Raw genomic sequence first — 16,803 nt, 5'->3', positions numbered from 1 at the left:
CATATCTCAGTTGCACTGTTTCCAAGGATGGAGAAAAGTAAAACTTAAACTTTGGGAAATCAAACCTTTAATGAAATATCATGCTATAGAACAGACTAATTCATTACCATTTCTCTTCTCATAAGGATTTTGAAATTCTAGAAACCATCACGACAGCCTACACTAAAATAGATGGTTCCTTAGCAACAAGAACATGCTTGTAATTCCTTGACCTTTTGTACACCACTAGCGTTACTGTACTGTTGTAAATTGAAACAAAAAAAAAAGGGATGCAGGTTTCATTTGATTTGTTTATAATTTTGGAAATATCCAACCATATTAGTATTCAAACTATTTTAAACGTTGCTAATAGACACAGATAAATAAATGTAATTATTAGATATGTGAGTTATATATTTTTGTAATTAATAACAATACAATCAATACAGTTTGTTTGCAATGAAAATGTTCGTAGAACAAAATGTACAGTATGTTTAGTAACTTACGAAGGATAAACAATTCAAGAATGGTCTCCATTCATTCAGATCAGTCCACACAAATTTCTACAGGAAATATTCCTCATGCAGAATTTTTAAAATGCATTTTTACATTTAAAGGAGAAATATACAAGTATCTCCCTGGTCTTAATTAGAAACTGAGACATTTGCAACTTAAATGCAGAAATGCAGTAATTAATTAGAATAAATACAGTTTATATTGTTTTTTAGTTGATTGCAACACATGAGCATAACACATGAGCATAAGAAAAAAGAAAAGATTGGCACACTGCCTGTATGCTGAGGCAATAAAATAAGAAAAACAATTTTGGTTCTAATGCTAGGTTTTTGTATTTTATAACAGTTTTATACCAGGATACAAATTATATTCACAATGAAAAACATTTTCTTTTCCAATAAGAAAATGCATTTACAAATGTCTATTGGGGAGTAGGCATGAAAGGTTTTAGCTTAACCTACGTGGCTGAGGGCCAACCATCTGGCCATAGGACGAGAAAATTAAGACCTTCACGCAGAGAGAGAAGTTAACCAAGGGGTAACTGGAAAGGCAGGGATTTGGTGAAAGAGAGATGCAGAAAGATAAGAGCAAACAAGAAAGAGGCTTTTGATAGCGTTTATAGTTTTATAGTGTTATCATGAAGAATGACATGATGAGGTAAATATCCGAGGTGAAGACCTTGCTTGCTGTTATTCCAGCTTTTGTTAAAAACTCCATTTAGAAATCCAGTACTGGAAACATCAACTTAAAATACATTATTAATTTTATCAAATGTACAGTATACATTCAAGATGCTTTTTTTCAGGTGACAAGCCAAGATTTCTAGTGTTTCAGTTAAAAGTTTATTTATGATTCCTTATTTACAGTACTTACACTGAAACATGCCACATGTGTTTTATACTATATAGTCAAATTATTATGATGCTATGAAAGAGGCTCAGATATGCCTGAAGAAAATGTTTGAAGCCACCCCCTTCCCCCATTTGCACTCAATATTTTGATTATGAAATGTAAAACATACAGCAAAAAATGCATAGGAAGAGAGTGTGTTTGTACTTGCGAAAGAGATGTTTAGGTGCTACAGAAGATATACAGATTTTTCCCATTTAAGCCACACAACAATAAAGCCATGGTTCAGTGAAAGAGAGTTGGAATGTTGCTGGCAGGAATATCACAGCATGCAATACCAGGGCATTCACAATCCATTCTTTCACCACCACTAGACACCAACAGTGCTACAAAATTATCAACCCAGAATGAATCAACCTAGTATAAAAACCAGGAGGTTCCACAATAACAGCTACAGTTGATAACAAAATCAGGCTTCATGAACTGACTGCTCAGAGCTGCTGGTTTTCAACAGAGGCACCCCTACTAAGGCAACATCATGAATCAGTAGCATTGCGCCGTATGAAAGTAGACTGTGCATCAAAAATGAATCTGGGCAGTGACAATAGGTGATGCTTTTATGACCATTCAATGCTTCTCGTAGAGCTTCTCTAGTAGAGAAACTACAAAATAATTGCTGGGGTCCATGTGAGGGACCTTTACTGTTTTGGTGCTGGCACTTTACTAGTTTTGGGGTCCACATTCACTTTTTGAAGTCAACTTGTTTACCACCTAGGGAGAGTCTCAGGGCTGAGTCGAGGAGGACAAGAGAGAAAATAGTTGTTCTTTTGTTGTTGAAATTGTTGCATTCTTTCCAAAATAAAAAAAAAACAATTTTGATCACAAAAAAGCACCAGTGGCAATCTTACTGCAAAGTGTTATGTTGACAATATTTTTAGACCTGCATTCCCACAGACGCTGGATTTCTGAAATGTTCAGTATGTATTTTCTCTTAACTCAGTTTTTTTGGGTAAAGTGATATTTTGTTAATTGGGATATTACAGCTGCATGCTGTAATATGCTACAGCATGGCAACTACAGAATGATAATGCACTCTGCACTGATGAAGTGAATGCAGACTACATACTGTATTTTCAAGTGATCCGTATGATTGAGCTGTGCCACTGTTTCCTTAGCAAAATGATCTAATGATCAAACATATTCCAAATGAAAAGATGAATTAAAATTAATCTAGTAATTACCCTTTTGATTATTGACTTACAATCCTTTTAACAAGCATTGTTTTTTAAAAAGCATGAAAAAACAAGATTTATTAAGGTTCAGTTGCTAATTTGTTTCTAAATGCTTTTCACAACACATGAAGAGAAACACTTCAATTTTGGACACAATTTGTGAAGCTTTTAGTGCTATGTTGCATAGATGAGTAAAGATACACTACTTTTTTCACAAGAGTTGTCAGATGCCTAAAACTATACAGAAGTACAATGGGAAGATTCAGCATTTAGAGTTTTAATTTTTAACTACAAATTAAAAAATAATATGACTTCAGTTGCCAGAGCAGGAGAGGAAAACAAGATTATCAACTACCTTCAATGTTGGCTGTAGTCTAGGTCTAATAACATTGTGATAGCTCATGGAAAAATATTTACATCTCAGTTGCTCACCACCTCACTTTCTGTCCCATCTTCTCTCTCACGTTCCTCCTTTGCCCAGAAGCCAGTTACATTTTCTCCAAAACATGAAGTACTGTTCCTTTGTGAAGGAAACACTTATTGCCCTAGTCTGAAACAATTACAACATCTGAGTAGCATACCAGCAAAAGAAATGCAGAACAAGTAAGCAGCTTTGGATCACTATAGCATTTTAATGCAGTGAAAATCTAAGCTCTTACGTTCTATGCATGATAGGACATATTTTGATGGTGAGAGGTACAGTAGTTCATGATTTGCTTTCTGCATATATCGTTGTGTGTCCAGGTAGTCTGTGGTATAACACTGCAGCACTTTATGTTAGCTATGCCAAGCTGTCCATGTGTGGCTAAGGCATATTGTTTATAGTTACGTTGTCTGAGGTTAGGCAATTCACTGACTTCTTTGAGAATGTGGAAGTGTGTCATTTTCTCATAACAAAGACCAGAGGGATGTTGTTTTTCTATTCTTTCTTAAACAGCCCTTGTTAAATTTTGAACCAGCCTGGTTTCTTGATTTTATTAAGGGGCTTTTGTCAGCCATCTGTGTTATGCAGCACGTGGATAATGTTTGGCTGTGAAAGGGGCAGTGTAACACGCCTGGCTTCTGATAGATTTCCAAGAATGCTTGTAGCAGCAGATTACAGATTACCACCTTGCTAGGGAAGTGATCATGATCCATGTTTAATTCCTGGCCCAGACTGCCTTTCCCTCTAGTATTATAATAATTAGATTTACATTCAATTTTATGTAAAGAAACTGACCACAGTAGTAGTTAACAAATCTTTAACATCATTTGTTTTTCTCTATATCCATAAAGACCAAAATCTATTTTTATATTACAAATGCATCTATCAAGAGTAATTGTTACAGTGCCTTAATCAAAATGGCCAAAGTTTAGATAGTTGTAGAATTATGCATGAGGAAGACAAAACATTACATGAAAAGAGCAGAAAAACTTTGCACAACAATGTGCTTGTTGAAATGATTCAAGAAATGGGGAGAATTAAAACATGAATGTAGTAAACCTGATATGATAACCTTTTGGGTAGAGTTTTTAACCTAAATTATCAAATAAGGAACAAATCAAGATAAAGGAAAATAGACAACAACGCACCCCTGTCCACCAATTGATGGTTATGAATACGAATCCCCTAACATTAGACTGCTGTGATGAAAGCCCTGTGCATCAGGATATTGGCTACATCAGCAGCAGCACACCAATATTCCAACATCCCACCACAGCCGCCCCTGGCACTGTGGAAGTGGGCAGTACAAAGCTCCAAAAATCATAATCAAGACAGGCAAAAACCCAGTAATACCAGGGGAGGGAATCTGGAGGTTACCAAAGCAGCACAAGCATCTTTTTAACTATGCTCAGACCAGCCATTCAGATCTGTTTCTGCAGCTGCAAGAGGCCCACATTAGTCTTTGAATTTGACCTGATTATTAAAGATCATTCCTTAATAGCAAGTACTTGCATTTGTATAAAATTATTCCAAATGCTTCCTGCATTTATAATTTTATTTTAGAGCATGCACCTACATGGTGCACAGCAGCCAGTTGCACTGGGAGCTCACAACGGATAATGTAAACCGTTGAAACCCTGGCAGCATGGTGCCAGGAGAACAACCTCTTTCTGAACATCAGTAAGACTAAGGAGATGATTGTGGACTATAGGAAACACCAGGAAGGAGAACACACACCTACTGTACTTACATCAATGGCACTTCAGTGGAGAGGGTCAGCAGTCTTAAGTTCCTGAGAGTTAAAATCACAGAGGTCTTAACCTGGACCCACCACACCAACATCGTGGTCAAAACAGCATGGCAACGCCTATTCTTTCTCCGCAGGCTAAAGATGTTTGGAATGCCATCACATATCCAGGCCAGCTTCTACAGGGGCACTATTGAGAGTATCCTGACTGGTTGCATCACTACCTGGTATGAGAACTGCTCCTTCCGGGATCGCAAAGTACTGCAGAGGGTGGTGAAGTCAGCGCAGCTCATTACAGGCTGTGAGCTACCAAACATCCAGGATATCTACGCAGCTAGATGTCTTAAGTAGTCCAGGTCCATTCTCAAGGACCCCTGTCATCCCAGTCACAAACTGTTTTCTCTCCTCCTGTCCGGTAAACGGTATCAAAGCATTCAGTCAAAGACAGATTACGGAACAGCTTCTACCTTCAGGCAATAAAACTGCTACTGTAAATAAGCTGCAGTTCTTTCAGCAAATCACCCGAAATGGCTACATGGACATACAGTTTTCATTGTATTCGGCATACTGCACTACTTGGACATAATGTCATAATGTATTGCATACACACTGGACAAATCACAGCTCTATTTATATTGAGCTCTGTCTGAGTTTATTTTATTCAATTTCTATTGCACTATTAATTTTGTGACCCCCCCCCATGGTTAGCTCGCAGAAAAGACATTTTATTGCCAGCAACAACTGCCACACGCTGTATTGTTGTGCATTTGATATATAAACTTTGATTGATGTAAAAAAAGTAAGAAATCAGAGTACTTTGACCAATTAATCAAATTTGAATTAAATGAGAAGACCGGGGTTATCTTTACTCTCTTTACTCTTAGAAGCAAGGTCATGGAAGATGTAATGTCTAGAAGGAATCTGGACCTCAGTTTAACAAACAGGAACTCCTGCTGCATTCCCTTGTCACCTTACTAGTGTACCAGCTTGCAATTCAAGGTCAAGAGAAAAGATTTCCAACATCTTTTCCACCAACCAACAATATTTGCATCATCTTGACTTTCTGCTCACTGGGAGAAGCCTGGGCTTGTGGCAGAGTGCACGATTCTGGTACTTGTGGATTGGCTGACTCGACAGCCCCTGGGGGACTCATGACTATGACCTGAATCTAAGCTAAGAATAATATGACCAGAGCTCCCCTGTGGCTCACCCATGTCAAGGTGGTGTGACCAACCTGAGGTTAGGGAAGCGAGTGTCACTTATCCTTCAAATAATGTACCCAGACCCAACACGTTCGCCCAACGCCTGTGAACATAAAGGAACATGCCATGTGAAGTTCTGACTGCACAGTGGAGAGGAAAAAAAACATTTTTGTGCCAGTTTATGGGATGATGAGGACAGAGGATCTGTTATTGCAGAACAGGATTGGTCTTTCCTGACCAACATTGACATAAGAGGTGAGCAGCAGCCTTTAAATGGTGAGTTTCCAAAAGGGCAGAGGATTGTAAGTATGGTAAGAGCTCTTAAATCTGGCAAGGCCAGGGACTACAGAACCACTTAGACTTAAAATACCGCTGAAGCCTGCTGCAGAAGCATCTGGAAAGGGAGAAATTGTGGTGTGCTGTGAAACAATGAAAGGCTATTTGAGCGGTGCAGTAAAAGGTTCCGCGTTTTTATATTCTTACTAGCTTCAACAGATATTGTGATGCAGACATTGGGAGACATAACGGTTGTAGAAAGAGCTAAGAGAAGTGCTGATAAATGAATGACCTTCCTTGGGATATGATGCGAACAGTGAAATTGAAAAGACCCAGCAAGGAAAGTAGGTCACGTTTGTGAGACAGCTTGTCTGGAGGGAGTCGAGCTTTGAAGTTGACTGCATCCAGGGTGGTACCTAAAAATGCCAAAGTAGAGAATCCATTTTAAGGACCGTCCAATAGAATTCCACAAACGGGCGGTCTGGATGATTACCAAAAATGTGCTCCAGGGAATGTGGATAGAGATAGAGATATGGAGCAAGGCTGTTAGCCACCTGCTGTTAGCCACAAATGAGCTTTGAGTGAACATCTCTGCAGAAATTAACAGACTACATTGTTAAAATTGTTGCTGATCTTAATAAATACATAAAAAAATAATTTTAATCGACCTGAGGACAGCAATTAAGATGGAAGGCTGAAGAAAGAACAGGAACTGATAAAGGGATCTGAGTGAGGGGGGTGGATATGAAGCAGAAGATGCAGAGGTGGAGGTGCAAGCTGCAGTTCTAGGATAGGCTAGTACACAGTGGTACAGTAGTATTTGTAACGATCCAATTCCTGACACCTAAGAGGATAGACAGAGCAAAACACATCTATAAACTCTGAAGTAGCTAGGCTAGGAGGGATAAGATTTACATGTTTACTTTTGTGGAGGACTGGGAATGAATTTTTTCGAAAAGGAATTTCAGGACTGTGGTAATAAAGTAATCTTTGTAGTGAAGGTGAGCTGGTATGTCCTGGGAAGTGTGGCTCCCCTTGGAGTGGCATAAGCCAGGCAGAGTCTACATAGGATAAGTTGGAAGAGAGGCATTGTTGACAGGAGAAAAGGAAGGAATGAAAAGAATTACAGGGGCATTCTTGCAGTGCAGTGGCAAGGAGCAGGAAAGAAGCAGGAGAGAATGTGTTTGGCATGCTCGAAAGACAGCTAAGTATTTAGCCAATTAGTGATAAGATAAGACTTTTTGGTCCATGAAAAGGGTGGAAATTTAACTTTGGCATCACCGTACAAAACAACAAAAAAGGACACTTAACAGAAAATAAATACACATTGAAACAAACAATAGTTCTAAACACGCAACAATACATAGATCTTTCCCTTCGGGATCAATAAAGTCTTATCTACTGTATCTCAAGACACACCTCTCGTTCTGCCCATATTTCGCTATCACTACACATGATCCAATAGCTCTGTACAGGAAACAGACATTTAGCTGCATTTCATATACCGACTGCACGGGGAACAAAAATTATCTTGTATTCATTTTTTTTGGCCACATGGATTCTAAAGTGCCTCCCTCAAGATAGTAGTTGGAAATGGGAATGAAGAGGGTGGGAGGGATCAGCTGAGATATCTTTTGAACTGCAATATAATACAGCTCTTTAACCTGTTTCTGTGGCTGAACTATTATTTTACTAGCAATATTAACAATTCCGGACAATTTTCCTTTCCTCCTAATACTCAGTTATATCATACCACACTGTGATGCCAAAATTAAGGATGTTTTCTCCTAACATTCAATAAACCCTCTCTAAAACATTTTGATTCTCAAACTCTTAGTTTCCTGATCAAAAATATATGCTAACTAATCTTCTTAAAAATGCATTTTTTAATGTAAAGTTTAAATTTTAACAGTAACTGTTATTGTTACTAAGTATCTGATCCAATGAACATCCTCCACAGGCTGATTAATAAGGGAGAGAGGTTGAAAATCTCTCTCTCTCTTAATAAGGGAGAGAGGTTGAAAATGCATTACTATCACAAGTAACCAGGTCTTTGGTTTTATCAACATTAATATGAATGATATTCTTATGGTTATAGATCTTTAGACATAAGTGTTTGACACTCTGGGTTTTAATAGAGAGCAGACAATTGAATGATTGAGGAAGAGGAGGGGTCCATATCCTCTTCCTGTCACGATCGCAACCCCTCCTCTTAAGGGCGCTCCAGCCCTTCCTTGTTGGTTTCATCTCCTGCACCTGCTTCCTGTTCCAGCCCCTTTTCAGTTCCCCCTTAAAAGCCAGACGCTGACGCTAATCTGGGCTCTGCATTGGTTTCCACATCTTGCGAGCCCAGGACCTGGATGCGCCTGGCTCCATTATGGTTTTAAGTTTCTGTTCCTGTTCCTGTTTCCCCTGCCGGTCCCAACCCGGTTCTGGATTTTAATCGTCTGTCTCGGAAGGATTGCCTGGCCTTGGACTTTTTGCACCGTTTTGGATTTCCCTTTTGACTCATCCCTGGATTGTTTGCCTCAGCCACACCTCCCCCGACCACCAGAACTCCATGGACACGCCCCCCCCCTTCTCATTCCCGTATCCTGCATGCCTTTTTCCTCGTGTTTTCTCACTCAACCCTGGATCGTGTCGTCTGCATAGGGTCCGGAAAGAACTCTCCCCTGACACTTCCCCATAATTCTAACCTGGCAAGTATCATTAGGAGTTTTTCACTGAAAAGAAGATTCACAGGTAGCTTTTTAAAACCCAAGAAAAGCAGACTGCAAGACATAGCAACATTTTGCTGAACACATTTAATTTGATGCAGTCTCATATTGCTTATACAATATGTGTAACAGCATATTTTGGGTTTTAGGGATTCATAACACATTTTACATTTGACAGCTTCTCAGTTTCCAAAGTGTGGAGGAGTTGCTTCTGTATGTCTCTATCCAGGAATTAAGCCTTTCTCTCTTCAGTGCATTTCTTGAAATCTTATAGGAATGGTAAAGTCCCCTGTGAGAACCTAAGACATCTTGCAATTGATGTTTGACTTTCATTAAATATGCTCAGTAACTACAAAGGTATCCAAGGCTTCAGGTGAATAAAAATGCATAATGAAAAGGCACAGTGAAACCTTATAGAGCTGACTATTGTTTTGTCTTTTCAAAACAGGACAGAATATAACTATTTCCATTCCAGGAAGTCCCCAAGGCTAACTAAAGAGTGTTTAACAGGGTAATTGACTTCATGTTGAGTCTGGCATCAAATATAAACTAAACTGATCTACCGCTTTTTTGCTGCAGAAACATTTTCAGAATAATTCCCTAGATTTGAAATGTTCAATTTTTGCAAGTAGAGTTCTGATCATTTATTTATTTACTTCCTCTTTAAAGAAAACAATTTTTTTTGTTTTTATTAGTATTAGTTTTGTATTCTCTCGAGTGTTGAATTGACTGAGTTGCCTAGTTGGTGGGATTATTTGTTTCCTGTTATTTCTAAGAATATGAACATCAAAAAAGTCTCACTTAATTTCGCATCATAAAATGTTTATTATAAACATGATATGGAATTACTGGAATGTGTACAAAGGCATTGGTTTAAATAATTAACCATTTTTATACTTATTAAATCTTCCAACAAACAAATTTAACCACATTTGCTAAATGAGCAATATCAGTTTCTAAACAGCAATCTCAAGAAGCTTTGCTGAATACTGCCCTGTATGGAATTTTATCTATATCTATTTATCTTGAATGTGTGTTGTCACACATGACTACATTGACCACAAATGAACTTTTTTCTTTGGTGAATTTAATGGTGTAACAAATGTGATTCCTCTTTATTGGAAGAGTTGCTTCAGAGTTTCCATTGACTAGATTTTACAAAACTGGATAACACTGACCTTGACTGACTGAATGCCTGGAATATAACATGGAAAAGAGGTACCTCCAGTTTAAAATAAACTGGCTAGTAGATATCATAGATACTGTAAATATGTATCTCTAAAATAAATGGTTTTAATCCATTCAGTAGTGCCAATGGCCATTTGGGAAAAATCATTCTGGTTCAGTATACATTCAATAAATTCAAATATAAGCCTTTGTATTTTGAGTATTATTCCAATGGAAACTTCCAACTAATGGAAGGAATCCATTGCTTTATCTGTTTGTTTAATGCAGTATAAGAGAGAATGTAGTTATCGATATAGTTATTTAATATCGCCATTCATTGACTTTCCCTCCCAGTTCTTCCATGAATTTATAAGACCAATATGGGTCTTTTAGAAAATCAGACTGGCTAAGAATATTTTAAATCTAAACATAATGTCAGTTAAGCTGCTGTTTTGCTAAAATTTGGGTTTTTCTTAAGCAGCACAAGAATTTAATGAACACCCTGGAAGGCTTACAGTGTATTAGTTTGACAGTTGCTCAGATAGTGGGGGTTTGGATTTTTGTACTTGTGCAGTTTATCCATCCAGTTTCTCTTCCTGTTTTAGGGATTTTACACTTTTTTGAAGGCACCATCCAAGTACGTTTTTGCACGTGACCATGCATTTCCTATCAGTAAATGAGTTAGTCTGGAATCAAGTCAACATGCAGCATAATTGCATATCAAAGGGTTTCAGTTCAGTATTATCAAGTGACACAGCTGCAATGTTAATAATCAGGTTATGTTGCTGTGTATGTTTTAAGCATATCAGCCACATCAGCACATCCATTGCAATGTTAGAAGCCATGCAATACTTGATAACATAGCTAAAGCAAAATTATGTCATCAGTAGCTTTAATACAGTAATCCCTTGCCAACTGCAAGTACTTTGCTCCTGAAAAATCTTGAGGTAGGTACATTTACAATTTTTAAACTTAAGACCTTATGGGAAAAATAGGGTTAGGGGAACTGAAGTCACGATTCAACCTATTAAAATCCCCCTCAAACATTTTTTTATCTATAATGTATAAGTAAAACAATCACATCAGTGTAAAGAAAAACACTGTATTTTGGAAATAATATAGTATGGGGAGTTTTTAAATGCATTTCTGACATAATTTTTACCTTTAATGCAGTGATAAGGCCCACATAGATCGGGTCACGTATATGTAAAAGACCATAAGTGACGTTGCTGTTCCACTTCTTACACCCACTCTCATAGCTTCCTCACTTTTCCTTAATGTACAAATTGTGGATTGATTTACAACACACAGCCAGCCAACAGCCTATTATTTCATCTTTCACATAACCTATCAAACACTATATTTTTTTCTTCTAAGCTCATCACGGATCTAGATTGCTTAGCAACACTGGACTCTTCACCTTTTCTCATATGTTTAGGAGCCATGTTATTTTTTAATTTATTATTATTGTTATTTAATGACTATCACTTTTATTTAGGGAATCACAATCACTAACACTTCTTTCCACCATCAAATATCATTGAACATCAAAGCCTAATGCAATAATGTACACTAATATGTGTAGAACACTTTAGGAATCTGAGACAAATTGTGGGCCTGTCTAATGACAAAGGAGGCTGACTGAGAAAGAACAAAATCAGACAGCGGGGAGGCTCTCTCTCTCCTCTTTTCGGGAAAAAAACTCTCACACCAGCACGCATTGCAGCTCACGGATGGTTCTTGAACTCAAGGAAAATGGTTTACAGAAAATTCTGTGAGGATAGTGAAAACCACATAAGGTACATGTGCATTTAGGATGGCATTTCTGTAATTGTTAAATAATAGATGTAGAATTTAGATAATTGTACTATATTCTATATAGGAATAGTGCCTCTCGGCTGGCCAGAGAAGGAACATTCCCTTACTTACTGTATTTTGTTCGTGATGGTTATAAATCTTGTAATACTTACCTAGAGGCAATCTCATCTTAATTTCATGTCAAACATGGTGTCAAGTGACCATCTTAAAAATCTACAAAAACAAAATTGAGCCATATCTTCTAGCCTTGGAATTACACCTTAAGATACCTCCAGGAGAAACTACTTCTGCGCTTACCTTCACATTACAACAGAATGGATTTTATCATTATAGAATGCTTATCTGTAATTGCAGTTTTACACAATTTAGAAAAATACAGCGTGATGAAACACTATTTATTAATGAAGCAATGTTTTAAATGTAATCTGTCAGACAATTTGTGAGTGAGTGGAGCAAAATTACAATGAGCCAGTGTTTATTTTTATGCTTTTTGAAACATATGAAAATGTCTGTATCTTTTAAATGTCTACAGTATATGTGTATTTTTATCAACTACTGGAAGCAAAGACTTCGCAAACATAAACACAGATTTTTCTAGCTATATTTGTTTGTATGTTTGTCATCAATTTAATTACACTGTGATGACCAGTAAAAGTAAAACCCATGAAGCAACGGAAATATAAGGTGCTTCACCTTCACCTAGTATCATATCTGTAACAAGCAATGCTTGTTAATAACTAAAAAATATTGTGGATAACTAAAAAAGCATTGCTGTGGATTCTTAGTGAGGGCTTGGCTACAGAATAACCCTATTGATTGTAATACTGTCACGCCCTCTGCAGCCAGAGGGCGCTCCTTCTCTGTCCTGTCCCTAGTTTCCTGCCTGTCGTCCTTCCGGTCCCTCTCTTTCCCTTGGGCTATATATTTCCGGGTCTTGCACTCTGCCCTCGCTCAGCATTGACGTTCGGATGTCCTGAGACCCGCCTAGCACCAGGTCGCCCCACGTCCGCTACCTGAGGGCATAGGTTTCTATATGGCATTCCTGAACTCTTTGCACTAACGAGCCCGGGCCTTTTTCCCGTTCCGCCGCTACGCATATGGGTCTTTTTCCGCTCTCCTGCTCTCCACGGTTAGTCCCTTTGGACGTCCGTGACAAATACCTTGTAATGGAGGGAGATGAGCCTTCCAGATAAGTGGTACAATCCTAGGACGGAGACACAAACCAGAACCAGTACTCCCCATGATGGATGTCCGTCCATGGAGGCTTTGACGTCTATGGACACAGATAAGCACATGACAATGATTCTGAATAGACAGGTCATGGTCAATCATCCAAAAGATGACTTATCAATCAGTTGCCTGGAGGATGTGGAAACCGACTCCACATGATGACATCACACCCAATCACCAATTGTAATTTTCCCATTTGGAAGGCGCCGCCCAGCTGCTTTCTTGGCTTCTCTCTGATCTGTCGAAACTTGGCCATCTGACAATGACGTGGCTGCCACTACTGTTGTCTGAGTCTCAGGACTTAAACTTTTGTTCAAGTCACTAACTTACTAGAGAGCTGTATGTAAAACAGTCTTCTGCTTAAGGTCCTGCCTGCAGCAAGTTAGCCAGCCATGAGACCGCTTTATCACCAGAATAAATATGGTTGAACTCTCATCGACATGACATGAACAGAAGTAATTGCTACTTCTCCTCACCGGTTTCTAACTCCAATTCAGGCACAAACTTTAAAAGCTAGTCCAGCTCAACACTAATCGGGAGGTCCTCCTCCAAGGGAACTGGCTGTCAGTGCATGGCTACAGCAGGACTTTCTGTGTGGTTCATGGATGTTACACCAGGAATGGGTGGCAGCACAGAAGAATATGGATTGGACACGACTTCGACGAGCACCATCAGCTGTATTTCTTTCATTCTGCTTGAGAATTATGAATCCTCCATTGTTGGAGAAATCAATATTCACCATGATCAGTCTCAATAATTCAACTGTTGTCTTATACACGTTCTAATATCAATGTAATTCACATAAGTAAAAGTACTTACTTGTCAGTGAGCATCCTAATGTTGAGAATTTAAATGAGACTGATTAAAGAGTTAGAAATTACATAATCAATGCCTAATCTTTATATTTTGAATCTCTTCTTAATCCTTGATAACCCTCAAGTAACAATCAGCCATTTTGTATCTAGGCAGATTTGTTCAGTTATTATCTTTTTTCATATACATTGTCTGTATCAATAAATTGTACATTGATGTATATTGTATAGTTTGAATCCATGTCTAGACTGGTCATTTTTCTTTCGATTGATTCCTAACAGCCAAGGTAATGTGGCTTTGTTTAAACAAGTCCTCCTGTTGTGTTATTTCCATTCTATTGTATTCCCATATTGCTCTACAGCAATATACTGTACATGCTTTAGGATCTGGCAAAATCCTGTGACATGTTAGTACAGTATCATGAAAGAGCAAATTAAGAATAAAATTAATGCTGTAGTTTGCTATAGTAGGTAACCTTAATAAGGCAGACATAAAAAGTGTGAAATCCCCACATTTTTCTATAAAATTTTAAGAAATAATACTGAACATGTAAGTTGAAATTTAGTTGCTAATTTAACAAAAGATTTCACAAAAAGTATTTTATAAATTATTGTGTAATGTAAAATGTGTGACATAATCTCTGTTGTGTTATTATAGCAATAATAAATTTGTAGATGTAAAACAATTCAAGGTCCCAGAGCAATATTGGAATTTCATTAAGGTTCAGATGAGCCTAGCATAAATTGTTTAGCAATGTTGAAAATGTTAATGATGTTTGTTTGTACAGGATTTCTGGTTATCTTAGCAAAAGTTAACCCATGAAAATCTGATGTGAGTGTATTCAGACATGAAACATGTTATATAACAAGAGTAGTTAATTAACTGGAAATTGGCTACAAATAGGCTATTAATATGTATTAAACACAATACTTTGTACAAATACATATTACCTTAAGAAATGACTGGTACATTTGTAATTTTTGAAGGGGAAAATATTAAAGGCTCTTGGTTATTTAGAAGTGTGTCTGAAGGTTGATAGTAAAGCAATAAAGTGTATCAAAATGCCAGGATGTCTTTGTTAAGGTTCCACAATCTGTAATTATTTTCATCCTTCAGTTTAAACAGGTATGGAAGTAGTCAGCTAACATTTCATTATTTCTGTATTTCAGTAGTTCAGGACTTATTGGATTACATGATATACTGTATGAAAAGGCAAGCTTTTATTTTAAATGAAAATTTGATACAATTTATTTAGTAAAAATAATACATTTTGTAGAACCCATAGTGTAGCAGGACAAGTGAGCTAAGGTGATTTTTGCTCCTTGGACTCCAACTTTGTTGAATTCTCCTACTTTTGGCACACCAGAGTTTAATTCTGTTGGAGGTGGCTAGGTGGCTGAGATCTGGGAGTATGCCTGAGAGAAAGAGACAGACCATGCACAGTACATTTGGATTTACTACTCATGGAATGCTATAATAAACCATTTATTATTGAAGAAAAAATAAAGAAACGTTCTGTGTTGTGTCAGACACTAATAGCACTCTGTGATCATAGGAAATGGAGCATTAGAAAAGTGTATTTATGTTATATGGTTAACTCAAATAAATAATTAAAAGTGAGGCATTAATTCTTCATATTAGGTATTCATGTTTTTTTTAATTTCTCTTCAGGAATGCACTTAGCATTCTTGTTCAATTCAGGCATTTTTGGTTAAGCAGTTGTGTTAACTTCCCTGTATCTTCATCATTTTTTCACCCCCTTCATTTAGGGGTACTCCTTAGTTAGGAGTAGATCTTTTGAACTAAGTAGATTAGATGCATGAGCAACACAGCAGCCTATCTATGCTACTCAAGAAGGATGGGATTTGGATCTAAAATAAGACACTAAGCCTTTGGAGCCTTATGCTTATTTACCAAGTCAGTACAATTCAGTGTCCCTGGACACAGGCATTCACCACTCCAACTGTGGGAGTCTGTGCCATTAACTGAAGCATCTAATAATAAAGGCCTGCAAGAGCAAGGTTTCTTCGGTTTCCATGACAGTTATTAGGTACTATAGAAATAAAATTGGCTTCCACACTGCACTAGGGAAGTCTAATGTCAAGTCTCACACTAGCAATGACTTGCATTAAGCTATCTTTGTCAACAGCAGGATTTTCTGGATGAGTTAATTTGTTTCTGCAAATGAATTCTAAACATTTTCTAAACACTCTGATGTGACCGTTCTTTTCTCCGGAATTTGGCCTCAATATTGTGTCTTTTTGTCGTTTTGTTTGTGATAGAAATGACGTGGAGGATGCAAAGATGTGAACAACTGTGCAAATAGGCTGCTTTGGAGGAGAGAAGGAATAAGGACCCAATAAGGCACCAGCCCCTGTAAGATGCCACTCCAGCAGATCTCTGTGGTCCCAGCCAGGGAGACGGCCAGCAATGGGAGAAGTTCCAGCCGGAACAAAGACAAAAACAAAGATAACGAGGTGAGGAACACGTGGTTCTGAATTTAATAGCAGTGAGTACAAGCTAAAAACTGAGATTAAACTATTTGCCGTATAGTTTACAGTGTTTGTAAGATTAGATCACTTTTATTTATTACTCTAATTAAAGAGTTGTATGAGAAAGAATTTTATGCTTGCTGGTACTAATCATAGTTCTCTTCAGTTGTCTCTTGTATTTTCTATCATTTCCTTTCTTTTTACAGATTTTAAATGAATGCAATATGTATTGCTTTATTTTAAAAAGATGTGAGATAATTCGAACTTTTAGTTCAATTACAAAACAAAAAAAATGCAGGAGTGATTAAAATAATTGTCAACTTCCTAGTGCCCACGCTCAC

The 16,803-nt window shown here is 37.5% G+C and overlaps 1 protein-coding gene across 2 annotated transcripts in view; it reads left to right on the top strand.

Moving 5' to 3' along the window:
• marchf1 (membrane-associated ring finger (C3HC4) 1) overlaps positions 1-16,803 on the top strand; it is a 128,195-nt gene that overhangs the window by 45,694 nt on the left and 65,698 nt on the right. For both annotated transcript variants that reach the window (XM_088911895.1, XM_088911884.1), the window contains exon 2: positions 16,253-16,447. In XM_088911895.1, the coding sequence (XP_088768021.1) occupies positions 16,352-16,447 (96 nt within the window). In that variant the 5' untranslated portion in view covers positions 16,253-16,351. The remainder of the gene's footprint in view (positions 1-16,252; positions 16,448-16,803) is intronic.

The sequence above is a fragment of the Atractosteus spatula genome, chromosome 1, assembly GCF_055471065.1.
Source record: "Atractosteus spatula isolate fAtrSpa1 chromosome 1, fAtrSpa1.hap1, whole genome shotgun sequence".
NCBI lineage: Eukaryota > Metazoa > Chordata > Actinopteri > Semionotiformes > Lepisosteidae > Atractosteus > Atractosteus spatula.
This window is presented reverse-complemented; position numbering and strand designations above follow the sequence as displayed.